This window comes from Bos grunniens, chromosome 5 (assembly GCF_055505025.1).
Source record: "Bos grunniens cultivar Pamir isolate PY7600 chromosome 5, Bosgru_T2T1.0, whole genome shotgun sequence".
Classification (NCBI taxonomy): Eukaryota; Metazoa; Chordata; class Mammalia; order Artiodactyla; family Bovidae; genus Bos; species Bos grunniens.
This window is the reverse complement of record NC_141169.1, coordinates 95,993,061-96,020,454: the sequence shown is the minus strand read 5'-3', so window position 1 is coordinate 96,020,454 and position 27,394 is coordinate 95,993,061. Positions and strand designations below refer to the sequence as shown.

General features: G+C 41.9%; 2 protein-coding genes across 5 annotated transcripts in view; both read right to left on the bottom strand.

Moving 5' to 3' along the window:
- ERP27 (endoplasmic reticulum protein 27) lies at window positions 1-26,579 on the bottom strand. 3 transcript variants are annotated; one of them, XM_086401906.1, is made up of 8 exons: window positions 26,448-26,579; window positions 24,117-24,349; window positions 23,455-23,552; window positions 21,098-21,235; window positions 7,851-7,967; window positions 3,354-3,479; window positions 1,618-1,815; window positions 1-726 (listed from the first exon to the last, which is right to left on the bottom strand). In XM_086401906.1, exons 2-8 carry the CDS (start codon window positions 24,295-24,297, stop codon window positions 679-681), a joined length of 906 nt encoding a protein of 301 aa, XP_086258032.1. In that variant the 5' UTR covers window positions 24,298-24,349; window positions 26,448-26,579; the 3' UTR covers window positions 1-678. The 3 variants fall into 3 exon arrangements, with proteins under 3 accessions (XP_086258032.1, XP_086258030.1, XP_086258031.1); XM_086401904.1 differs by lacking the exon at window positions 26,448-26,579 and adding an exon at window positions 7,498-7,596 and having other exon boundaries at window positions 24,117-25,685; XM_086401905.1 differs by lacking the exon at window positions 26,448-26,579 and having other exon boundaries at window positions 24,117-25,857.
- ARHGDIB (Rho GDP dissociation inhibitor beta) overlaps window positions 26,531-27,394 on the bottom strand; it is an 18,929-nt gene continuing 18,065 nt past the window's right edge. For both annotated transcript variants that reach the window (XM_086401908.1, XM_086401909.1), the window contains exon 6: window positions 26,531-27,199. In XM_086401908.1, the coding sequence (XP_086258034.1) occupies window positions 27,000-27,199 (200 nt within the window). In that variant the 3' untranslated portion in view covers window positions 26,531-26,999. The remainder of the gene's footprint in view (window positions 27,200-27,394) is intronic.

Below are 27,394 nucleotides of genomic sequence, written 5' to 3'. Positions count from 1 at the left end.
TTTTCCTATAAGATAGGGCTTTTAATTTATCATGTGGTTGTTGATTCACATGGGGAGTTAGGAACGCGAAACAAGCATAGAGTTGTACACGGTCTGTTTCTGCCGAGTTCAGAGACTTGGAAATACCGTTAGACTTCTGGCATGAAGACAATTCCAGACAGGTGTTTAAAACCATGTTTGTGTCCTTGGCTCTGAGTCAGAGAGGGACAAGGGCTTATGAAGAGTAGGGTTTCAACCCTTAGGCAGCTCTACAAGAGGTTGTATGTAAGTCTCGTGCAGTATGAATTCAATATTAAATGACCCATCAGAACAGTCTCCCTCTAAGAATGCTCCCCATTCCCCAACTTCCCTTGCCCTCCACTTTACAGCAAGAGCACAGTGTTTCTCTTAAAACCTCCATCCAGTGTATGGGTCCCTTCAGTATGAATGTAGAAGAGAAAAATCAGATGGGTAGTAGAGAATATAGAAAATTTTAAAGAAAGGGCAAGTAGAGTAATTGAGATTTTAAGGAACAAACTGGAGTTGTGTGTGTGTGTGTGTGTGTGTGTGTGTGTGTGTGTGTGTGAAGCTTGGTGAGTCTGTTATTTAATGTCTCTGAGATTTGAGTCTTTTTATTGACTCCTTTTTATTCAGCATAAAGTAGTTACTTGATTGTATGCAGAAGAAACAGGGAAGCAATCAGAGTTCCACCTTTGACGTCTTCTCTTTTGCTTCATGATTTTGTCTCTGAAAAACATCATGACATGGATATTCAGCTCTGGAGCCCAATCTTGTTTTTGAACTCTGAGACTAACAAATTGAGCTATTTAATCCCTCTTGAAAACCCTAAATCCATCTTCCACTGTTATCTCATGAACTCCTCATATGAATTTGACTCGTTTCCCATCGATATTGTACACAGAATGGTAAAATCCAAAATTCAGCTCCTTTGAATATGCAAGACCTTCCCCAAAGTGCTTTTGGAGTTCTATTTTGGTTTGCTTCCCATGACTATGGGCTTCCCTGATAGCTCAGTTGGTAAAGAATCCACCTGCAATGCAGGAGACCCCGGTTCAATTCCTGGGTCAGGAAGATCCCCGGGAGAAGCGATAGGCTACCTACTCCAGTATTCTTGGGCTTCCCTTGTAGCTTAGCTGGTAGAGAATCCACCTGCAATGTGGGAGATGTGGGTTCGATCCTTGGGTTTGGAAGATCCCCTGGAGAAGGGATAGGCTACCCACTCCAATATTGTGGCCTGGAGAATCCCATGGACTGTAGTGCATAGGGTCACAAAGAGTCTGACATGACTGAGCGACATTCACTCACTCCCATGATTACATCCTAAAAAGAGTCTCGACCCTGACCACTATATCTTCCCACTCCTTTACTTTTAATCAAATCCAGTGGAGGTCAAAGAATTTTTATTCAACAGAAAATTAAAGGGACTGAGAGGTAAAATGGATCTGATTCGATGGACATGAGTTTGAGCAAGCTCTGGGAGTTGGTGATGGACAGGGAAGCCTGGCATTCTGCAGTCCATGGAGTTTCACAGAGTCGGACATGACTGAGCAACAGAACTGAACTGAACTGAGAGGGAGAAAAAACCTCAACTTGCTTTACCTGCAGTTTCATACTTACCAATCCCTTCCCTTTCAGGAATCCATCACAAAAATTTTGCACTTGCTCTACTAAGACTTCTGTTATAGGCAATGTATCCCACTTATCATCCAGAGTCTGGTAAATTGCTAAAGCAGGCAGTTCAGCCATCTTTAGTTTGAAAAATGATATCGCCTTTTCATTTTGCTTCACTCCACTGTCCACTAGAATAAAAAGAATCTGCAGTTGGGGAAATTTGAAAGAGAAAGATCTGTCTGAGGTCCTTGGAAGAAAGAGACACTTGGTGATTGTTGCAGTTTACACTGATTGAATTCAGGGTCTGTGCCACACAATTTAAATCTTCATTGAATTAAAATGAATTTCTCCTTTTACTTTGCATTGTTTTAGGTCTATTTAATTTAATTTTAAGAACAAAGCATTGGAAGACAGTTTAATGATTAGCTAAGGGAGAAAGTATTCTTTTTAAATGTTGCCTCTAGTACTTTCTAGCTGTCTGACTTTGGGTGCATTACTTGGCCTCTCTGAGATTCAGTGTTCTCATTGGATTTTGTTGGGGGGAGACTGAATGAGAGAATAGATAATATTTCTAATACAGTTTTTAGCATATATAGTAAGATGATGGGACGGATTGGGGGCAAGAGGAGAAGGGGACGACAGAGGATGAAATGGCTGGATGGCATCACCAACTCGATGGACATGAGTCTGAGTGCCAGGAGTTGGTAATGGACAGGGAGGCCTGGTGTGCTGTGATTCATGGGGTCGCAAAGAGTCAGACACCACTGAGCAACTGAACTGAACTGATAGTAAGTGCTTGATAGGGCTTCCCTGGTGGCTCAGATGGTAAATAATTGTTAACTATTTTATATTATTAAATCAAACCTTTTGCCCAATGAGGAAATCTCCTTGATAACAGTCTAGTTAGAGAGTTATCTATATTTAGTAACACTGAAAACTTCCAGTGTTAGGGAAACAACCACCAGAAAGATTTTTTTTTTTTACCAAACAGCCCTCATCACTGGGGTCTCTAGTTCAATGCAGTAGACTTGAAGTAGTTGAAGTTTTACTATTTCAGTGACATAAGCAGAACTGCACAAAGTGGGGAAGGGAAAGAAAAATATTTATTGCCTATCCAGTGGGTAATAGGTACAAGATATGTGTTTTATGTGAGAAATAAGCCCTGAGGTCTAAAACTTCAGAGTTTATAGTGAGGAGTAAATAAATCATGGGGCTTCCCTGGTGGCTCAGTGGTAAAGAATCTTCCAGCAATTCAGGAGACATGGGTTTGATCCCTGGGTCAGGAAGATCCCCTGGAAGAGGGCATGGCAACCCACTCCAGGATTCTTGGCTGGAAAATCCCATGGACGAGGAGCCTGGCAGGCTACCAGGCCATAGAGTCACCAGGAGTCGGACATAACTGAAGCTACTTGGCACAGCATAGATATATGAAGCTATCATGACTAACAGGTGATTTTTATGTTCCGTCTCTTTGGATCTCTATTTTTTGTCCAACCATCAATGAATAAAAAAGAAATAGACTTACTGCTAATGGAAGATATGATTAAATACATCTTTAACAGTTTAAAATACATCTTATGTTTTAAGGCAGAGTAATGGGATTTATTATATTCCAGTTCTCACTTCGTTATCTCTTAACCATAATTATTTTCCACATTTCTCTCACTTCCCTAGCCCCATCTCTCTTTTTCTGGTGTCCTACAGCTGAGTATTCAAAAGAGAATCTCCCCGTCCAGACTTACCCTCCCCTGGAAGAGCTTAGCTGCCTCCTGAAATCTGTGCAAGTTTTCTTCAAACTCCGAGGAGGCCTTGTTCATAATCAGTAGAAGATGAATCGGAATCATACTATTGAATAGGCCAATTGCAGTCTGGCAAATTGAAATGTATTAAAGCAGAATGAAAGAGAAAAGGAGGGGAAAAAATATTAGTGTTAACTCAGTGACTAGGCACACTGGACCATAAATGATAGCTGTCCACCCATCATACCAATGGCAATTCCTACAAGATGGCTTTGGATCAGTTTCACTCTCCTAGTTTTCATGTAATTTAGTAGACCCCTCATCCCCACACTGAACAGGGTGGAGCTGAGTAACCAAAAGGATACTGCAGTAGTGATGGAGTGTGACCTCCAAGGGTTAGGTCATAGAAGACATAGTAGCATCTGCTTTGTTCTCTCCTGTATCACTTACTCTCTTATACTGTCCGCTCAACCAGCCCTGGGAAGAGATTCACGTAGTTCCTATGAAGGAACTAAGTTCTCCTGCTAACAACCACCACTGACTTGCCAATCAGGTGACTGAATCATCTGGGAAGAAATCTTCCAGCCCCCATCAAACCTTCAGATGATTACCTCCCTGACCAATGGCTGCAACCTCACATGAGCCCCTGGGATCAGAGGCCCCCATCCCTAGCCACTCCCAAACTTGACCCACAGAAACTGTATCAGATAATCAATTATTTTTCTGTTCTAAGTTGTTACATTTTGGAGTAAACTGTTATGCATCATTAGACAACAAATATACCATGGAATATTTTAGTCACTTCTTTCAACTCCTTTTGAAATGTGGCAAGGGCAGTCAGATTTTGGGAATTCCCTGGTGGTCCGGTGGTTAGGACTCCAAGCTTTCACTGTTGGAAGTGTGGGTTCATTCCCTGATTAGGGAACAAAGATCCTGCTGGCCACACAGCACAGCAAAAAACAAAGCAAAACAAATAAAAAACCAAGAGAAGCCAGATACACTTAAAATGGGATTTTGAATCCTTCTTAGTAGTGTACACTTTTGAGTGCTGATGATGTGCTGGGTAGTGTTTTCAGGTCTTTATGTATAATAACTAATTTAATCCTCAAAGTCCCAGTTTTATAAATAAAGACATTAAGGTGCAAGATCTCCTAAAGTCACATAAGTGATGAGCTGGAATTCTCAGCAGGCAGAGTGACTTAAGAGTCTGTACTTAAAGAGTACAGACTCTATACATGAGACTCTATACATGAGGCTATCTATGAAACTCCTATTCAGCTGATGACAAAACCTCAACAAAATCAACTCAGCCCTAAGCACGGTTGAGTTAGTTCATTTCAGGTCAGCCATAAGATAACTGCTTCAGGAGATGGGAAGTTTGGCCTTTCTTTGCTGATTAGAGATGGTGATTTCCCCTGAGGCTGTGGATGGTCGAGTGGAGGAGACAGCTGTGAGGCAGAGGGAGGAGAGAAGGGAGACTATAAAACTATGACTCTAGCCCCCTTCATTTCCCTTTTCAGAAACAGTGCTGCAACTGTCTCTATTTTAAACAAAATCCCATTTCTTCTTACCTCCCCCTTCTGAATACAGAGAGTATTGCTGTAAAACTAGCATGTGCACAGAGAGAGCTGTAGGTTAATGAACAAAGTCTCAGAATGATGGGAATGGGAATCACTAAATAATCCCATGGAAGGAGGAGCCTGGTAGGCTGCAGTCCATGGGGTTGCTAAGAGTCGGACATGACTGAGCGACCTCACTTTCACTTTTCACTTTCATGCATTGGAGAAGGAAATGGCAACCCACTCCAGTGTTTTTGCCTTGAGAATCCCAGCGACAGGGGAGCCTGATGGGCTTCCATCTATGGGGTCACACAGAGTCGGACATGACTGAGGTGACTTAGCAGTAGCAGCAGAAGCTACATACTACCCTGTAGAGAATTTTCAGCTCTACTGGCCGACGTGTAGGCAAGGAGGATCCAATAAGTTCTTTCCAGAAACTTTCTCCCTGGAGTTTAAAACAGGGGACTCTCCCCAAGATTTATCCTCTATCTATTCTAGGAAGGTAGATTGCATGCTATAAATTTAAGTAACAAAACAAGAGACAATCTCTTAAATTTATAGCATGCGATCTACCTTCCTAGAATAGATAGAGGATAAATCTTGGGGAGAGTCAAGAAACCAAAGCTAAAGAGTCAAATGATATAGTGGAAGGATAGAGGAAGAGACTGAACATTGCAGAAATGATGAGTTTAATCCTAATAGACACAGTCCAATTTTCATCTTGAAGCCAAATGTTGAGTGTATGCATTAACAGTGCACAGGAGGTCAACTACGGGACTTGGAATTTCTGTCCAGTTGCTACTGGTGCAAACCTCTGCACCAGAAACAGATGAGAAATAACCATAGTAGTGTGTGCAGGTCTCAAAAAGAGAAAAACACTACTTTTGGGAAATGAAAAAGTCATGATAAAACTTGGTTCTCTGGAGAAATTCTTTCCTAATTTCTTCTTGATATGAGTTGGTGTCACCTCTAATGTAGAACTTAACAAAATGTGTCATTGTTCTATAAGATGAGAGACGGCCCAATCATCAGAACTTAGGAAGGCTAGTCTTTGCCTCTGCCCTCATTCACCTGTGGAATTCCAGGACCCTGGGTCATAAACCAGGCACTGGAAGATCATCTTTTCTGGTCCCCAATGCACTCCTGGTAGCCTTATAGACAATGACCAGAATGATAATGGTCTAGGCACTTTTCAATGCCTTTTAAATTATTGCTACCAGTGACCCTGGGATGCATGTGTTTGAAATCTTAGCAGAAGTGGAAATGGGATCACCATTCTATGGAGACAAACATGGTGTGAGAGGCGGACAGGAATTTGGTCAACAGGAAAAGAAATGTTTTCTGTTGTAGGCTATGTGGGGGAACGGAAAAACCACAGGACTCAGTCAGACAGATCAGTCGTGAAAAATGCTGGGTCAAGTGGACAGGGCTGTCACTGAACTTCAAATGACAAGTTGTAGGGCTGGAGGAAGTTACTTCACTTTTCTGAACTCCCATTTCCTCTCCTATAAAATGGAAATAGACAATATGACTTCATGCATCATCAAATTTTCTGCCTTCAGTGATGTCTTTTCTACTTACTGTGTAATATTGAATGTTGCTTGGAACTTGAGAGTCCTCCTCTATAAAATGGACATAATAATCTCCTCTCTTCTACCTCAAAAAAATATGTGAGTATTATATGAAAAAGTGACATAAAAGGGTTTTGTTAGTTCTGAAAAGCATGACGTGCATATAAAGTACTGTTATGAGAGAATATGCAGCATTTCGGAGCTGAGGTAGATCACTGGAAATCAACACTCCCATCACCTAATGATGTAAGTTCGGGAAGGTAAAAGGTAGGACATATAAGGTAATTCTATAAGCTGTAGGTGTTAGAAGGCCAGAAGATTATCTGGACAGGTGGACCAACACCTTCACCCAGGTTGTAGACCGAATGCAACAACCAAGGAATACACCCAGAAAGAAACCTGAGACTCCAGGAGGGTCTAGGCAAGTGCCAATTGTACCCGACAGAACTGCTGGTCATGAGTCTGCAAGGAGGTAGACACAGAAAATGAGAATAGGTGTGTAAAAACTTTTTAGAAATTTTACATTGCTGCAACATCCAAATATGTGATCAGTGTTTTTAAACAGCTCATTTGTATTTTATAAAAATATTGGTCTCTAATGCTTTAGGAAAAAAAATTGACCTTCAGCATTTTTGCAATTGTGGCAAGCTTGCCATCTTGTTTGAGAAGCATGGTCTAGAATGCTGGTCACATCAGAGTTGCTTCACTGAACTCTCTTGCAACCAAACTCAGAAGTTTTTGATTAGTCACCTCAACTTTGCATTCTGACTCTCTTACTAGTCATGTAACGTGTCATCTCACTTTTCTATTTCTTTCTTTGTTGGGTAAAAACAAGTTTATCAATCTAAAGGGTTGTAGTAGGGATGGCAATATAAACAATTTTGAGTTGATTTAATGGTGGTTACTGTTATTATGGGCTGCCCTGGTAGCTCCGTTGGTAAAGAATCCACCTGCAGTGCAGGAGACCCTGGTTTGATTCCTGGGTTGGGAAGATCCACTGGAGAAGGGATAGGCTACCCATTTCAGTATTCTTGGGCTTCCCTTGTGGCTCAGCTGGTAAAGACTCCACCTGCAATGCAGGAGACCTGGGTTCGATCCCTGGGTTGGGAAGATCCCCTGGAAAAGGAAACGGCAATCCAGTCCAGTACTCTTGCTTGGGAAATCCCATGGACAGAGGTGCCTGGTGGGCTACAGTCCATGGGGTTCCAAAAGAGTCTGACATGACTTAGTGACTAAACAACAATAACAACAATAACAACTGTTATTATTCATTAAAAGATCAGAATGCTTGGAGGACAAGATTTCTCCTATGAAGGCAATTACCCTCCCTGACAAAAGGACTTCTGGGTCTAGAGACAGGGGCTACTTACTATAGCGTTGTACTCTGTAACCAAGCGGAGGTTGTTGCTCTCAATGAAACGGCTTAACTTGGTGGCATCCATGCTTTCAAAGTCTTCACCCTTTAAATCCAGTTGTTTGTTATCTACCTGGATCACACAGAAAGGATAAAATTGTCACTGTTCTGTCATCAATAAATGTTTCTGAACTATTAACCTCAAGTCAGGCACTAACTCAAGCTCCAAAGACAGAAAGGTAAATGTTTCTGGCCCTCGAGGAATGCACTGTCCTGTGGGGCACAGAGAAGTAAACAGGAACATCCCACAGAAGGTGACAAGTATCATCACAGACCCGTATGTCACCTAAGGAAGAGGAGAAATGCTTCCAGGAAGAGACAGCTCCTAATCAACGGCTAAGACTTGGTCAGATGAATGAGGATGGGATGGGAGTTTTAAATAACAAACAGTGCTTGCAAAAGGCAAAAAAATGATAGGTGTTCCGTTCTAGAAGCTGCAGTTAGGTTAGCTCGACTATAGCAGTGAATGTTAAGTGCAGTAGGAGAGAGACATGTACAGTGGGGTGGAAAGTGACTGCAGCTGGCCAGACTCCTCTATCTTTGTGATTTCCCAGGCAAGGATACTGGAGTGGGTTGCCATTTCCTTCTCCAGGGGATCTTCCTGACCCAGGGATCAAACCCAGGTCTTCTGCATTGCAGCAGATTCTTTAGGATCAGAGCCATCAGGGCAATGGGGTAGGCAGGGCAAATTCCCAAAGAACCTTGAGGTCAAGATAAGTAATTAAATTCTAACCTGAGGGCAAGGGGAGCCACTTAGAGGATCAGATTTATGTTTTATTTACATACATTTCTAATGTGAAATAAAACACACATTTGTGTGTGTGTGCAGAGAAAAGCACCAAATGGAAAATATAAAGCTCAGAAAATTGTCACAGAGTAAACAACTGTGGAACCACCACTCAGGGAAAGACATAGAATATTGCCAGAATGTCTGAACCCCTCTGAGATCTTTCTATTGTTGTTTAGTAGCTAAGTTGTGTATGACTCTTTGCGACCCCATGGACTGCAGCATGCCAGGCTTCCCTGTCCTCCATGATCTCCCAGAGTTTGCTCAAGTTCATGTCCATTTTATAATCCGTTATTTTTCTGCCAACGTTCACCATTATCCTGACTTTTACAATGACGATTTTCATTCTTTATAGCTTTACTGCTTAAAAATTCACCTCACTGTTACAGTTGAGTTTCTTTTTAAAAATATTATGTAGGGACTTCCCTGGTGGTCCAGTGGTTAAGATTCCATGCTTCTAATGCAGGTGGTGTGGGTTTGGTTCTTGGCTGGGGAACTAAGATCCCACATGCAGTGGGGATGCACAAAAAAAATGATGTAAGTGGAAACAGACAATGTTTTTTTTGTGTATCTCAATTATTTTGTTTTTAAGAGTTATCCATATTATTGCATATAGCTGTAATATGTTCATTTTCCTTGCTGTAATAGTATCCCATTGTATAAATATGCAAAATCTTATTTTACTACTGATGGATATTGAGGTTGTTTCCAGTTTCTGGTTATTAAAATAATGCTGCAATGAACTCTCTTGTTCATTTCTCTTGGAACTCATGCCTCTGTATCTATTGAGCATGTATTTAGGATTGAAATTTTCAATTATAGGATATGTATATTTTTGACGTGCATTTTGATGTTTATTTGGGAGATAAGGCAAAGCTATTTTCTAAAATGAATAGTAATGTATACTTGCATCTGTACTGTTTGAGAGATCCCAATGCTTTACATCCTGGCCAGCACTTGGTATTATCTGCCTTTCTAATTTATTCATTTTGATGAATATGTGGTAGTATTTCATTGTGGTTTAACCTCCAATTCCCCAATTAACTAGTTATATATCATCTTTTTTGAAGTTTCCGTTCAAGTCACTTGCCTATTTTTCTATTGAGTTGATCCTTTCCTTGTTGATTTGAAGATGTTTTATATATTATGGATATGAGCCCTTTATGGTTCTATATTACATATCTTTTCTCACTGGGGACTATTTTAATGGTAACTGAATATGAATAGAAGTTAATTTCAATGTAGTCATCAACCTTTTTGTTTATAACTAGTGTGCATTTTTGTTTTGTTTTGTTTAAAATGCTTTGACTACACCAAAGTGCTGAGATCCAGAAGTGCTGACATTTACTCAACTGACGACTTAATCACCTAATGATTGTGGTTTTTTTTTTTTTTTCACAACTCAAACTTATGAAATACATAAATGCCAAAGTACAGAAAATATTTGTCTTTAAAAAAAGAATCTTGAAAAAAAAATCATCGAAACTACAGGATATTTTAAAATGTGAGTTCCCTTTGCATATTTAATTGTTTTAAAATTCACACTATTTGAGAGAAAGCCTGGGAGAGAACTATGAAAGCAGGAGAAAATGTCATCCTATGTGGGGCCTCGCCCACCCTTCTCCCATCCCTCTCCTCCAGGAGAAAGAAAGTGAGCACAAAGGATTTTTAAAGCTGCATAATGCCCAGGTTGTGCTAGTGGTAAAGAATCTGGCTGCAAATGCAGGAGAGGCAGGAGATACGAGTTCAATCCCCAGGTCGGGAAGATCCCATGGAGGAGGAAATGGCAACCCACTCCAGTATTCGTGCCTGGAGAATTCCATGGACAAAGGAGCCTGGCGGGCTACAGTCCAAGGGGTTGCAGAGTCAGACACGACTAAAGCGACCTAGCAATGTACGTTTCCTTCCTAAGGTTTTGCTAATTGTACAACCATCAGAATCACTACTGTAATCACAACCAGGGTCCTTTTTATGTTTAACATGTCTAAATACTTTCTGGTTATTTTTCTAGAAACTTGGAAGCCTGGTGTCTACACCACAGTGGATAGAACCGTGCTCAGAGCCAGGAGCTCCTCCCTCGCTGCTCTCTTTTCCCGGCAAACCCTCGCATTTCCCAGAACAGGATGAACAGGAAATGCCAGCTACTCCAGGTGGCTCTGGACTTGAGGAATGCAGTATATGGGAGGCAGAGTTTGTGAAGTGGTGATAACATTCCCTAAGAAGCAAAGATCTTTCATAAAAGCCATCCTCCCGAAGCCTCTCCAGTTGGTCATGGCTCTTTAAATGAAGCATACCTGATTATTTCTCTATTTCTTACACCAACAAACTCTGGAGCGCTCATGTGTAGGGTTCCTGGAAATATTTAAACAGGAAACCTCCCTTCTGTAAAGGGAATTTATTTGCATAATGCCCTGGAAAGAAAATCCGACCCTGGATCCCAGAGTGGGAGAAAATATTTTTTAATATATTTTTCCAGTTTTTGGAAAGAATTTTCCTTGAAAAATCATATTATTTTTCTCCTCAAGAAAAGGGGCACCAGAAGAAAAACAGAAACAGTAAACCAGAAGGGTTGTCACCTTACAATATAATTTTGAGGTTCCCCAAGAGTATCAGATGTAGATTATTATATGAGTCAGACACTGTATCATACCAATGGATTTCATCATTCCTTTTCTGTTTGTTAGTATTTTGGCAATACTCCTTTGAATTAATTCTGGTAGATTCCTGTAATTAACAACCCAGCTTTTTGTAAAACATTAAAGTTGTTTTAGTTTGCACCAGCTACAATATTAAATATCTTGGCTACCATGGAGAAATCATTTGTTCAGTACACGCCCTCTCGCCTCTGGGGTTTGTTTTTATAAGCTAATTGGTTACCATATACTTGGTACATATATACTTTAGGATTTCTCTGGTGGTCTAATGCTTGGGAATCTGCCTGCCAATGCAGGAGACATGGGTTCTAATCCTGGTCCAGGAAGATCCCACATGCTGCAGAGCAACAGAGCCCATGCACCGTAACTACTGAGCCTGGACTCCAGGACCTGTGAGCTGAAACCACCGAGCCCACGTGCCCTCGAGCCCACAATAATGAGAAGCCCACACACCGCAACTAGAGAGTAGTCCCTGCTCACCACAACTAGAGAAAGCCGTGCACAGCAGTGAAGGCCCCGTGCAGCCAAAAATAAATACATTTATATATTTATATATATATATATATATATACTTTAGAAAAATATTTTAAAATTTGGCAAATCTTATTTATTGCCTTCCTTATCAGTTTATTTTTATGTACTCTGCTCTGATTCTTTGCTTGGCTAGGTGCATTTCTTATAACAGGTTTCCAGGAATAATTGTGAAAGGCGTGAAGGGATGCCTCTACTCTATTACTATCCCGTTGGGTCAAAGTTAGACTAATTCTATTTCTTCAAATAGAAGTGATGGAGAATACTCAAAATGAGGTACACATTCAAATAATATCTGAGATTCCATTTTAGGACAGGCTCACGGTTTATTCAACACAGGATTAGGGTAACAGTAAGTGTCCTATTGAGAGTAGGGGGCTGTCTATGGCCATACCACCCTGAATGCCCTGAATTTCACTTGATCTCAGAAGCTAAGCAGGGTCGGCCCTGGTTAGTGCTTGGTTGGGCGAGTGGGGAGGGACTTCACACTAGTGCTAAGACAAGCTGTGTCCTCACACAGACAAGTTGTCATACACAACATTTTAATTTTTTCTCAGTCACGTTTAAATAGTTGGCCTGAACTATTTTTACAGACTGATGCATTCCATAAATATAGCAAATGCTGCACTCTTTTCTCTCCCATATAACTGTCAACTCATATTTCCACTTATTATTTCAGCTTATTTCTAAACATGTTCTTACAGTGGAAATTTGCTGTATGGGCTAATTCTGAAATTTCTTTGCCAAAATATGTCATACATGTGTGTGTGTGTGTGTGTCTGTGTGTGTGCTCAGTCATTCAGTCATGTCTGACTCTTTGGGATCCCATGGACTATAGCACACCAGGCTTATTTGTCCATGGAATTTCCCAGGCAAGAATAATGGAGTAGGTTGCCATTTCCTACTCCAGCAGATCTTCCTGACCCAGGGATCCAACCCGCATCTCTTGTACCTCCCACACTGGCAGGTGAATTCTTCACTACTGCTGCTGCTAAGTTGCTTCAGTTGTGTCCGACTCTGTGTGATCCCACAGACAGCAGCCCACCAGGTTTTTCTGTCTCTGGGCAAGATTCTCCAGGCAAGAATACTGGAGCGGGTTGCCTTTTCCTTCTCACTACTGCACCAACTGGGAAAACCCAAAATATGTCATGTCTAGGTTAAATCTTGAGAAATAAGATGGGGGTTTGATTAAATAGTGCTAGGGGAGAGAGAAATTGTTTAGGAAAAACATTTTTTGTTTTCTTTGGCTTTATTTAATGAGGAGCATTAGAGTAGGTAGAATATAGGAGTAAAAACAGGCTTTTTTCAGAGTAAATACTGTAGAAAGTCACTATAATAAGGTAGAAAAGGTAGCTTTGGAGTCGGCCATACTGGATATGGGCTTCCCTCTTAGTTCAGTTGGTAAAGAATCCGCGTGCAGCACAGGAGAACCCGGTTCAATTCCTGGGTTGAGAAGATCTGCTGGAGAAGGGGTAGCCTACCCACTCCAGCATTCTTGGGCTTCCCTTGTGGCTCAGCTGGTAAAGAATCCGCCTGCAATGCAGGAGACCTGAGTTTGATCCCTGGGTTGGGAAGATCTCCTGGAGAAGGGAAAGGCTACCCACTCCAGTATTCTAGCCTGGAGAATGCTGGGTATGAGTTAGATGTTTGTGACTCTATAGTTCTGAAAGTCTAGACATCAGAATCAGGCTCATGGAACTTTAGTTTCTTTATTGATAATGCAGGGTCGATAATGGGCTTCCCTGGTGACTCAGACAGTAAAGAATCCCCCTGCAGTGATGGAGACCTGGGTTCGATCCCTGGGTCAGGAAGATCCCCTGGGTGAGGGCATGGCAACTCACTCCAGTATTCTTGCCTGGAAAATCCCATGGATAGAAGAGCCTGGTGGGCTTCAGTCTATGGGCTCGCAAAGAGTCAGACACGACTGAGTGACTAAGTGCACACAGGGATGATAATAATAATTTCATCAGATTCTAGTGCCTATCATAAATTAGGCACTAAAACAAACAGATGAAATTCTAGATCTTAAATAAAAGAAAGTATCAGAAGATCTGCAGTTGGTTCACATTTCCCAGTGTCAAGGAGAAGTCTTAACTGCAGACATAAAAGGGCCTCCTAATGGGTCTACACAGAGCCACAGAGACCAACGGGCAGGAATCCGTGAAACCCATGTCCATTGTGTAAGTATGTCTGTTCACTCCCAGACCACCCCTACAGGACACAGGAACTGATTATCATTTCTAAACATTGGGATCCTCTTCTGAAGGGCACAGTCACATTGTATGGTATTTTTTGAGTATATTAAAAGCCTCAGTTTGTTCAATGCCAAACTTTTAAATATACCTCAATTTAAGAAAACACTAAAAAAAAGAGGATAGTTTTGGTTGATGTTCTTTTTCTTTTTTAAAAAAATTATCCCAAAAACTTGAATAATAATCCTAGTAAAATTTGGACTGAATTTTTGAAAGTGTAGGACTCCAAAATCACTGCAGATGGTGATGGCAGCCATGAAATTAAAAGATGCTTACTCCTGGGAAGGAAAGTTATGACCATCCTAGACAGAATATTAAAAAGCACAGACATTATTTTGCCAACAAAGGTCCATCTAGTCAAGGCTATGGTTTTTCCAGTGGTCATGTGTGGATGTGAGAGTTGGAGTATAAAGAAAGCTGAATGCAGAAGAATTGATGCTTTTGAACTGTGGTGTTGGAGAAGACTGTTGAGAGTCCCTTGGACTGCAAGGAGATCCAACCAGTCCATCCTAAAGGAGATCGGTCCTGGGTGTTCATTGGAAGGACTGATGCTGACGCTGAAACTCCAATACTCTGGCCACCTCATGCGAAGAGTTGACTCATTGGAAAAGACCCTGATGCTGGGAAAGATTGAGGGCAGGAGGAGAAGGGGACGACAGAGGATGAGCTGGTTGGATGGTATCACTGACTCGACGGACATGGGTTTGGGTGGACTCTGGGAGTTGGTGATGGACAGGGAGTCCTGGCATGCTGTGATTCATGGGGTTGCAAAGAGTCAGACACGACTGAGCCACTGAACTGAAACTGAGGAGAAAATGTTTATCTAAGAGTTGTCACCACAGACCTGCCAATGGAGCAGGGTGCTTGTTTTCGGTGTGGCACATAAATAATCTTTCCACAGAGGTTCCAAGAGTTCATTTGGAGTAGGTAGGTCTGTCACTGGTGGGAAACAACCAGCAGATTCTAAAGAAGCGTGAGCAGCTCTGGGAAGTCATCAACAGGGCTTTGTAGAGAATAAATCGTAAACAAAGTTAAAGCGTTCGTTAGAGGTCGTAAAACCTGCAGAGACACTGGAAGCAACAAGCACTTGTTTTTCTTCCCAAATGTGTCTCTTGGTGGAACTAGAACTTTTAAATCAGGCTTTCATAAGACTATAAACAACAAACTGGGAAAGAAGTACTTGTGGATCTGTAGCTAATTGGAGTTTTTTGTATGGACAGGTTGCTACAAATAGTTCAACGGTACCAGGAAATGCATTAGTGTAACCTTCTATATCTTTCTTTAAAAAAGCATCTTTTTTTTTTTAACTGAAGTATAGTTAACTTACAATATTATGTTAGTCTCTGGTATACAGCAAAGTGATTCAATTATGTATTTTATATATACAATGTATGTATATTTTCATATTCTTTTCCATTATGGTTTATTATAGTATATTGAATATAGCTCCCTGTGAAATACACTAAGACCTTATTATTGGTCTATTTTATACACAGCTTATATCTTTCTCACCAAAACTCTTCACAGAAGGATTTGATTTAATCCTATTTTACAGTGCAAACCAGCAGCTTCTGTCCAGGTGGGGGAAGAACTGCTGAAGGGACTCAGGCATCTTCAGACAGAGTTTTGGGAATGAGTAAATTCCTCAAACACTTTCTGAATGTCTTCGAGGTACCAGAGACCTACTGTAGACCTTTGGGACACAAAGATGAATAAGTCATGGTTCCTGCCTTGCATAAGCTCATGGTCTAGTAGGGTAAAGGTGAAACAGACACAGAAATACATCACATGCACTCTAAAGTGGTCAGTTTCATGGGATTTTAGCAGAAACTCTGTCCGTGCTCAGTCGTGTCCGACTCTTTGAGACCCTATGGATTGTAGCCTGCCAGGATCCTCTGTCCATGGGATTTTCCAGGCAAGACTACTGGACTGGGTTGCCACTTCCTACTCCAGGGGTTCCTGACCCAGGGATCAAACTTGAGTCTCCTGCATCTCCTGCATTGGTAGGCATATTCTTTACCACTGTGTGACCTGGGAAGCTTTAGAGGAGTAGTTAGGACAATTTGGAGATTCCAGGGAGCCTTTCTGAAGGATAAGCTGCTGGAACTGATTCACGAATATGAGGAGGAGTTGGTTGGGTGAGCCTAAGAGAAAAGGGCCTGAGCGGGGCTGGCATTCTATGCAGAGAATTAGCCCACGTGACATGATAAAATCATGTCCTCATACTGTGTATAGTTGGGTATTGAAATGGTAGAGACTAGGGTGGGAATGTGCTAGAAAAGGGAATGGAGAAGCAGGTAGTGGCCTGGTCATAAAAACTACACATTTAAATGTCTTGATTTTGTTCTTGTAATATGGGGGAATATTGAAGAGTTTTTTAAGAAGGAGGTGTCATGGTCAAATGTCTATTTTAAATCCATCATTGTCATACCAATCTAGAAAGTGAATAAGAAATAGTGAAGGGAAACCTATTAAGAAGGTACTGACAATATTTATGCCAAAGGTGCCAAGAGTCTAAGCGAGGAACAAAATGGAAAGAGCAGAGGAAAAGTCAATTTTGTGCATTACACCATCAGTACATTAATTGAATCAATAATAATACTGCAGGAGCAACAAAAGATTCAGGCAGCTATAGACACAGAAAATACTTCAATCTATTTAATAAAGATGGAAGTATTAACTGGATAATAAAACAACGTGTAATGGCCATGGCTGTGGGACTGGCTAAATCAGACCTCTATCACGGAGCCTCACCAGTGGCAACACTGAGTTTTCATTGCTGTTAAGGGACCTCCCTCATAGCTTAGACAGTAAAGAATCTGCCTGCAGTGAAGGAGACCTAGGTTCAATCCCTGGGTCAGGAAGATCCCCTGAAGAAGAGAATGGATACTCACTCCAGTATTTTTGCCTGGAGAATTCCATCGACAGAGGAGCCTGGTGGGCTACAGTTCATAGGGTCCCAAAGAGTTGGACATAATTGAGCCACTAACCCTTTCCCTTACATTTATGAACTCATTATTGTTGATTACTGTCTTCCTTCAGAAGTATCACTTGTATTTTTTGTGTCTCTACAAATATTTTGATGGTGCCTGAATAAACTGATGTAATAGAAAGTAAAAAGAAGAGTGAAGGAGAACACAGGCTCCAAATACAGGGTGGGAGGTATGATCGGCAAAGACCAGAGACTGAATGAACATAGCTATTCAGTAAAATAGTGTTTTCGTGGGAAGAACGTGACACAGCGAGGGAAGATGACAAATTCAGTTTTGACTAAGTGAAGACTGCAGTCAGTTCAGTTCAGTTCAGTTGCTCAGTCATCTCTGACTCTTTGCAACCCCATGGACTGCAGCACACCAGGCTTCCCTGTCTATCACCAACTCCTGGAGCTTGCTCAAACTCCAGGCCTGCAGTACTTATGAGGATATTCAAATAGTTATATCCAGCAAGCATCTGAATCATGGAGAGGTCCAGGCTAGAGATAAAACATGCCAAATCCTCAACAAACACATAACTGTCAAACATAAGAAAAGATCCTGTTATTGAAGACTTACTCATTCATTCATTAATTGATTCATTCACAGGCAGAACACAGAGGAATTTAAGGGCAGTGAAAATCCTGGAATACCATAACAATAGATTTATGCCATTACTCATTGTCCAAAGCCATATATTGTAGAACACCAAGAGTGAGCTATGATGTAAACTATAGAGTTTGGTTGGTTATGACATTTTAATGTAGCCTAATCGGCTGTGACAAATCTACCACTCTCGTGGAGATGCTGCTGATGGGGGAGGCCATGGATGTGTGTGGCAGGAGATATAAGGGGAATCTTTGCATTTTACTCTCAATTCTGCTCTGAAATTGAAACTGCTCTAAATAAATAAAGCCTTTTTCAAAAAAAGAAATGATTCATTCACATATTCATTTATTCAATAAATACTTATGAGTACCTGCTACATGGCAGGCACTTTTATTTTTTATTTTGTTTTTTTAAAGATGCTTACCTAAATTTATTTTTAGTTTATATTTGGCCACAGATTACCCCATGCAGAATCTTAGTTCTCTGATCAGGGATCAAACCCATGGCCCTGCAGTGGAATTGCAGATTATTAACCACCGGACCACCAAGGAAGTCCTGACAGATGCTGTTAAATGCTCAGTGGTTGAAGTAGTGAATAAGACAGTCTCTGCCTCCATGGATTCTATAACTTAGATTGGGAAGAGCATTGGGTCAGGCAGTAGTATGGATAGAGAAAGAGAAGAACTCAAGGAGACTAAAAGAAGAGTTGGACCGAGAGAAGCAGGTTCCTAGATCAAGGAAAGAGAGACTATTAAAGAGAAAAGAGTGGCTAACAACGTCAAATATGGCATAAATGGTCAGTAAAATAAGATCTAAACAATGTTGGTTGGGTTTGGAGATATGGAAGCCATGGTGACCTGGTTGAAAGCAGTTTTAATGGAGTGATATGCAAATTAGATAACAATGTATTAAGAGCTTAAAGAAAGCTGAAGACAATACAAAATACATTTTAAAGAGATTTGGGTGAAGAATGTAAGAGAGAGAGAAGATAAAGAGGAGAGGGAAGGACATTCAGACCAGAAATTTTGAAACTTTAATGTCTGCTCAGTTTCTTATTTCCAGTGGACTCTGGTCATCTTCACTTTGACATTCCACCAAAAACATAAACTCAACAACCAAAGAAAACATCAGAAATACCTACTTCTGTTATAACCTCACTATTCCTTAGATACTGTGACTTTCAACCTCTCCTCCTTTCCATAATTTGATATCTGATCCTTGCAGTAGTGTGGACAGAGAAAGAGAAGAACTCAAGGAGGCTAAAAGAAGAGATGGACCCAGAGAAGCAGGTGCCCAGGTCAAGGAAAGAGAATATGGTGCTGTTTTCTTCACTTTCTGCTGCTACCTCTTTGCTATAGATCCTTAGTACACGATCTATCTAGTCAGCCTAATAAAAGTTCTCTTTATTCTTGTCTTTATGCCTAATCATCCATCTGACTCATTGCTGCCAAAATAATCTTGCGCAAACACATTTCTGTTCATGCTATTCCCCTGATCTAAAGGCTTGAGGGGCTGCCCAGAGCCAGTCAACTTAAGTGCAAACTCATTAAGCTGGTATTCAAATTTCTCGACAATATGGTTCCAATCAAATTGCTCTTTTATTCATCTGCCCAAAACATGTTCCCTGAGATCCAGTCAGGTTGGCTTGATCACTCTTTTCCAAGTTTAACTTTTTTTCCCCATTTTGTCCATAAATTCTCCTCTATGTTGTCCAAATTTTATCTGTTCTTTAAATCCCAGTTCAGTTGCCTCCTTCATAACTTATTTTGGTCAGAATTCCTACTCTGCTTTTTTTTTTAATCCATTTTTTATTCTTTTTATTAGAATATATTACCCTTAACACTGTTGATAATGGCATTAACATTAGAAACTGTGTTGATGTCAGTACTGAGAACGTCCTTAAGAAGGGAACAAAGGAACTGTGTTCTAATAGTCACTGAAATCTTAACCCACTGTTGATTTTCTTCATTGTAAAAGAGACAGGGAAACTGTAGGGGTTTGGGAGATGGCTCAAAGGAGGAAAACAGCATGTTATATTTTGCACATTTCTGGATTAATGTGTGCAGGCAATACAGAAGGTCCAGAATATGGAATAACTCTTAAGGCCATTCAGCCAGAACTTGGATCATAGGTTACAAAGCTGATGTTTTGGGCCAAGTCATTTAGTGCTTATCCTGCTTTGACCAGTTAAACTCTTATAATGTTTCACCTGGAGAAAGAAATGGCTACCCACTCCAGTATTCTTGCCTGAAGAATTCCATGGGCAGAGGAGCCTGGAGGGCTCAAATAGGGGCCTGGAGGTCCATGGGATCTCAAATAATCGAAGACGACTGAGCAACTAACACACACACACACACACAATATTTTACCCATGGTAATGCTGTTTGTATTATCGATACTTGTATGTTATGTTTATAATCTCTACCATATTTTAAGAGCTACGAGAGGGGAGAATATACTCAATGTGTTTTAAGGATCATTACCTTGCATAGAGAACCCAGTAGTTGTTAACATATGTTTGATAAATGTAAGCAAACTCTCAAAGATATGAAGATATTAAAAAGCATATATATATGGAAATATAAAAATATCTGACCCAGGGATCAAATCCAGGTCTCCCACATTGCAGGCAGATTCTTTACTGTCTGAGCCACCATGGAAGCCCCATAAAAGCATTTATTATAGAACTTCAGTAATATAAAATATTTGAGATTATCTAATTATCTATGGAGAGCTAACCAGGAGACCTGAGTTCAATCCCTAGATTGGGAAGATCCCCTGGAGAAGGGAATGGCAACCCGCTTCAGTATTCTTGCCTAGAGAGTCCATGGGGTTGCAAAGAGTCAGACATGACTGAGGGACTAATACACACACTGAATTATCTATAAATAGGAAAATGGCTAACTAAGCTATGCCATGTCCAAATTATGGAGCTGTATGCAGTAGTTTTTTTCTTGGTACTTTTTCTTTTTAAAATTTATTTATTTTAATTAGAGTATAATTACTTTACAATGCTGTGTTAATTTCTGCTGTAAAACATGAATCAGCTACATGTATACATATATCCCCTCCCTCCTGAGCCTCCCTCCCACTCCCCTTTTGTTTTATAGATGAAAGAACTGAAGCCAAGAAAGTGTTTTGTGACCTGCCCAAGTCACATGGCTGCTCGGTGACAAAGCGGTGCTGAAAATCTTATGTCCTGACCCGCAGTCCAGGCCTCTTCCCATTTCACGACAGCATCTGTTTAGGAAGCTTGAGTTGAGCCATCCTCCTCACATGGTCCCTGAAGCCGGCATCACTGTTGTGATTCAAGATCTAGACTCCTTTCTGGTCTCAGAAGTCTGTGTATTCACAACCCAAGGAAGAACTAGAAGGCTGGAGCTGCCCACCTGACTTACCAGACGGAAGAGGGAAATGGTGTTCCCAGTGATGTTGTAGTGAGCCAGAGCCTCGGAGGCAGTGCTGATCCCAAAAGACACGTCTTGGAAATTTTGCACCACACTGTGGATTAGGGACACTGCCGGTACTTCTGAATCCTAAAGACAAGAAGGAAAAAAAAGAAAAGAAAAAGAAAAAATCCCACAGGTTGTTTCTGGAGGAAAGAGACTAGGGAGTAGAAATATGCTCACACTTATCTAATCAAAGTGTCCAGTGAGACAACATTGACCTCTAAAAATGTAGGCTGGCTTCTCAGGGACATGGTTGAATTTTCCAGGCTGGGTGGGTTAATAGGTAACTATGACAGAGTGGCTAAGTCTAGAACACCTATCTGGCTTTACCATAGAACTTGTAGTTTGCTGGGCTTCACTGGTGGCTCAGCCGGTAAAGAATCTGCCTGTAATGCAGGAGACCCAGGGTCAGGAAGATTCCCCTGGAGAAGGACATGGCTATCCACTCTAGTTTTCTTGCCTGGAGAATTCCATGGACACAGGAGCCTGGCGGGCTACCATCCGTGGGGTCGCAAAGAGTCAGACATGACTGAATGACTAACTTGTAGTTTGTTAGTAGCTGAGAGGGGGCTCAAAATCACAAAGACCTGAAGAGTTGGCCTCCACAGTCATTGATAAACCAAAGGAGGCAAATATTTGGGGAATAATTTGTAGAGGAAAGAAGAAACGTAAAAATCAGAAATAGGTGCTGTCAAAAGAACCAAAAAGGAGAAAATAAAAATAAGAGAAATTAAAGTGGAAGCTTAGAAGTTTTATTAACAAGGCTGTGTAGGACGTTGGGGTGCTCTCTCCACTGTGTGTAAGCCATGAAGACACTGTTCAGGCGTTGCTCTACCTCTAGAACCAAGGCCTGCAAGACAGAGCAGGGAAGCCTGTTCTGAATAATGATTCCAGACCTTCTACAGCAAGCTGGCCTTATTTCCCTGCAGTCATGGGACCCTCCTCCCCAGAAGCTCTGAGCAATAAACAGCCATGAACATGTTTGTCCTTGACATTTCTCTGGCAAGAAAAGGAAATGTGCTCAGAGAAAAGATCATGGTTAGCCTTGCAGCTGGGGTCAAGTAGAGGGAGTTGGCACTTTGCTCATCCAAAAGAGCGTGTGGAGTTCATTTTAGGTTATGAACAATTGTTCTTCAAGGCTTCATCTTTTTAAAAAAATCTGCTCCTTAGAATTGAATTGCTCTCGGAGCAAACAGCGACACCTGGTGGCCATTTGAGTTATCGCACCCTCCTCCAGTTCTGCCTTGGCACTCCTGCCTGAGTGTAGGCTGCTGTTTTTGTCTACAGGTCAGATCTCTCTCTCATCACTGAAAAATTTGCCCCCAGGCCTCACCCCCACTCCCCCACCCCACTCCCGTCTTCCTCCCCTACTTATATCTCATCGATTTTATTTCCAGCTGTGTACACAGAAAAGACAAGATGATGGTGATTTAGAATTAATGAATAGAAACAGACAAGGTCTGAGAGGAGAGAGTAGGGGATTAATTAGCTGTGAAATCACCAGATGTTACCTCCAGAGAAAAAGAAAAATGCTGGAATAATGTCTTCTCCTTTATGGTTGATTTTTTTAGCCAGGCAGCCGATCTGGAAGATTGGCTAAGACCTTCAGTATGCAAAATGTCATCCTTATTCAACATTTCAGAGCAAACAAACGAAAAAAAAAAAAAAGTGTGTATGCATGCTCAGTTGCACAGTTGTGTCAGACTCTTTTCGACCCGGTGGACTGTAACTCACCAGGCTCCTCTGTCCATGGGATTTCCCAGGCAAGAATACTGGGGTGGGTTGCCATTTCTTACTCCAGGGGATCTTCCCAACCCAGGGATTGAACCTGTGTTTCCTTCATTGGCAGGTGGATTCTTTACCATGGAGCCACCTGGGAAGCAAAAGAAGAGTGGGGGACTCCTTACTTGGTAAAAGGTTCTAGACTGGAGGCAGCTATTCACAAATGTGTTGCCAGCTTGATACAAGTTGGTTTACTCTGGGCCCTGCCTTGGAAATTAAAATACTGACTGAAGCTTCAAAGCATATACAGATGGGGAGACCCAGACAGCAGCCTCAGAACTCTCAAAACAAATATGAGAAAGATATGATTCAGAGACTGGGAACATCTAGAAATTGTGAGATCTTGATTGACAAGCTAAAATTAGACTCTGCCCTTTGACTTTTAATGCAGTATCATCCGGCCAGCAAGTAACTAGCATGGCTCCCTTAAGGTAGCATATTTCTAGTCACAGAGGGTCAGACACGACTGAGCGACTGAAGTGAACTGAACTGGGAGAAGGGCAGGTGGCAATATCTGAACAAACCTGGAAGAAGCCTATGACAGCCACCTCAGCAGCAGCAATGAATTCCATGGCAGCTTGGACATCTGTGAGCCGCATGGGTTCCTGGGCACCAGGACCATCTAGACAGAGATGAGGGTAGGGGTGGGAGGAAGAGAGAGAGAGAGAGAGTTTGCAGGTACCAAGTGGAGAAAAAGCAACTCTAAATCACAAAGGCATCTCTATTTTTCCTCTTCATACTAAGGCCAAAGAGATTTAGGAGTGCAGTTGTCATTCCAAGGCTTTATTTCTTTACTAACTTGTGGAAGGGGGACTCCTCTCATAATAGCCCATTTTAAAATAATATTTATTTATTTATTTGGCTGCTCCAAATCTTAGTTGTGGCATGCAGAATCTTCAGTTGCAGTAGTGGGATCTAGTTCCCTGACCAGGGATCGAACCTGGGGCCCCCAGCATTGGGAGCACGAAGACTTAAGTCATGGGACCACCAGGGAAGTCCATAATAGCCTATTTCTGAAGGATGTCAGACTCTCCTCTTCTCTACTAGGCAAGGCAGATCTTTATCTAGCATTTCCTGAAAAGTTCCTAGGTTTGGGGAACAAATACCCAGAGTTCTACCAATATTCCCTTCCCTTCTCCCAAAAACAGTTTCACCCCCTGGTCACTCAAGTGCTCTTTTCTTTTACCTGATGATTCCTGAACTTCTGCAACAACTTCCGGGGACAGTTTGCATGTGGAGAGAAATAACAGAAACAGGCATCTGGACGGCATGGCTTCCATTTTCCTGCTCTCGCTCCACGCCCTGGTCTCGGTGTTTGGAGCCTCTAACTCAGGGCAGCCCACTCTGCAGTTAATGGATTGTGGCATAATTTGTGCTCTGGGAACACTGCAGCTGACTCCGGGGCAGGGGGACCTTCAACTTTTGAGATAAGAGACAGGATTCGGTAACAGGGCCTCGGAACAAAACCAATCAGAAGAAAGTCAGGCTAGTTCCTTTAAATAAAACAAAACATTCTATGCCAAGTGTTGACTTAGGCACTACAGACATAGCAATAATGGTGATCTGATCACCTCTCCCAGCTTAGATTGTTAATATGAAAAATGGGCAATTAAATAGATCATTTAAATGTAAAATGGAAAGTGATTAAAAAATTGGGAAGCTCATAGGGTGCTAGGAGAAGATGAACTAAGGACATTTTGGACAATGATGGTGTCTGGTGAAAGCTTTCTTCCTGCAGGGGGTGCCCAAGCAGTGCGTGTGTGCAGACTCAGTCATGTCTGACTCCAGGGAGGAATACTGGAATCGGCTGCCATGTCCTTCTCCTTGGATCTTCCCCACACACAGATCGAACCCGCGTCTCCTGCGCTGGCAGGCGGTTTTACCACTGCACCGCCTGGGAAGCATGCCTAAGCAGAGTCCTGGGCAAATAAAACTTTTCTAGGCAATAAAGGTGGAAAGGGAGTTTCATGTAAAGAGCCAAAGCACTGAGATGCAAATGTGACGTGCAAATTACTAATAAGATAATTATTAGTAATTGAGTATTACCAGAAAATGGAATAATAAATCTTGGCAGAAAGGCATTCTGAGGCCAGATCCCAGGGGACCTTGTATACTAAGTGTAGGAGCTTCAGCTATATTTTTCAGGTGATGGGAAGCCACTGAAGAGCTTAAGCAGAAGAGAAAAAGTGCCTAATGTGGCCCAAGTGCCTGTGGAAATCCAAGGGATTCTCAAAGGCAGGGGATATATAAGCCTCAAGCTTAGTAGAAACTTCTATCCATGGGTTTGCAAAGAGTCAGACACGACTGAAGCGACTTAGCATGCATGCACTATATGATAATAAAATACACTGAAGGACTTCCCTGGTGGTGCAGTGGTTGGGAATCTGCCTGAAGATAAAGGGAACACAGATTCCATCTCTGGTCCAGAAAGATCCCACATGCCTTGGAGCAACTGAGCTCATGAGCCACAACTACTGACTCCGTGCTCTAGAGCCTAGGAGCTGGAACTACTGAGTCTGTACTTTAGAGCCTGTGCTCTGAAGTAAGAGAAGCAGCTCCAATGAAAAGCCTGAGCACCACAATGAAGAGTAGCCCCTGTTCACCACAACTAGAGACAGACTGTGTGCAGCAAGACCCAGCAGGGCCAAAGATAAAAAAAAAAAATTAATTATGGGACACTGAGTGTCCCATAATTCAAGTAACTGTAGAAACGGATTGCTCTTAATTTCTCAAAAAAAAAAAAAAAAAAAAAAAAGCTGCTACAATAGACCAGGAAGGCTCCAAGAAGGTGGAGTGAAAGGAATTGATAAGACACAGCTTGAAGGGATAAACACTAGTCATTGCATAGTGTCTGAGGAAGGTAAGAACCTGTGTGTCTGGAAAAAAGGCAGCTGGGTCCAGCAATGGTGGGTCTATTTCTTAGATTGAGAGAGGAAGGAGGGGAATGAAAAGGGGTCTTGGGAAAGATCTCGAAAACACTGCTCTTTGGCATTTAACCTATTACTAGTAATGGATTTGGTAAATGGATACTTTAAAATTTCAGTCCAGAAAAAAAAAAATTAATTAAAAGAAATCCTCCTTGCTTCTATTTGACCCTTGTTCAATCTCTGGTCAGGGAACTAGATCCTTCGTGCTGCAACTAATATCCACCACAGCAAGTGAAAGTCGTGTCCGACTCTTTGCCATCCCCTGGACTGTAGTCTGCCAGGCTCCTCTGTCCATGGAATTCTCCAGGGAAGAATACTGGAGTGGGTTGCCATCCCCTTCTCCAGGGGATCTTCCTGACCCAGGGATCAAACCCAGGTCTCTTGCATTGCAGGCAGATTCTGTAAAGATGGTAATGTCTGAATCACCAGGGAAGCCACAGCAAAGCAAATTAAAAAAAGAAGAAGAAGAAGAAGAATACCATGCTTATTTAAAAAAATAAATAAATTGAGATTTTTCTAGCATTTGCACTGAAACAGGGGGCAAAACCACTCCCAGTTATGTAAAACCTCCTGTACTGAGCTCTGCCCACCTATTCTGAGGAAACGCATGAATGGGGACCTTCCAGTTTCCATATTTGCTTGAAGGGAGAATGCAGAGAAAGGAGGGTCTCAGTCAGCTCTTATAACTGCTTTATTCTTGTTCTCTTGTGCTGTTTACAGTGTCTCCCAGAAAAGAAAAACCCCAGTTGGCAGGGAACGTGATGATTGACCTTCACTGAACCAGCAGTAACCACAGGAGAATCCAGGGGTGGGAGGGAGAGACAAGGACCTGAGACAGAAGGACTGTGCTAGTGTGCCCATTTTCTGATCTGCAGTTGCTCAAATGGGAATAAAAGAAGGAATATTAAATGATCGTCTATGGGACAGAGAACTTCGGAGATCTGGGCATGATCAGAAGGAGGGCAGGACGAAAGCCCAATTTTAAGCATCTTGTTCGGCTATCACTGGGAGACTCCGTGTGGGAAAGGGTGCAGTGCTAAGAGGGTGGAGGGTGCTGGGAAAGGGCCCCAACTGTGATCAGGGAGGAGGGACCAAGGGCTCTTCTGGATGGCAAAGATAGGCAGAGCGAAGGGCTGGGGCGCTCATTCTGTCCAGTCCTTCTTAATGGACAGGTTCCACTCCCAGGTGAGGTGGTCATGCTTATCATCATCGGTGAAGAAGGACTTGTTGTGGTAAGTGCCTCGGGCCAGCATGCCCTTGGGGGCCTCCTCAATTGGAGTCAGAAACTCATATTCCTCTGGCCGAGGCCCGTAGCTGCCCACCATGAACGTTGCTTTATCCACTGGGAAAAAAGAAAAGTTCATTAGGGTGAGAGCCTGTGTGACAATTTGGAGCAGAGCTCACTGTGATCAAAGCCAAGAGTAATAGTTTCCAAGCCTGGCTAAATATCAGATTTACCTGGAGCAACTTTTTTTTTTTCCTTAAAAAACATTTTTTAAAGTTGGAATCTCTTCATAATGTAGTATGCTTTGACCCA

What these genes read in the sequence shown, in the direction of transcription:
- ERP27 (XM_086401904.1), bottom strand. Translation starts at nt 24,297, where the DNA reads ATGCCACAATCCATTAACTGCAGAGTGGGCTGCCCTGAGTTAGAGGCT. An exon ending in CTGTCATAGGCTTCTTCCAG is followed by an intron (nt 21,236 to 23,454) that starts GTTTGTTCAGAT and finishes TCTTGTCTTTAG; the next exon opens with GATTCAGAAGTACCGGCAGT. An exon ending in CTAAGCTCTTCCAGGGGAGG is followed by an intron (nt 1,816 to 3,353) that starts GTAAGTCTGGAC and finishes CCCCAACTGCAG; the next exon opens with ATTCTTTTTATTCTAGTGGA.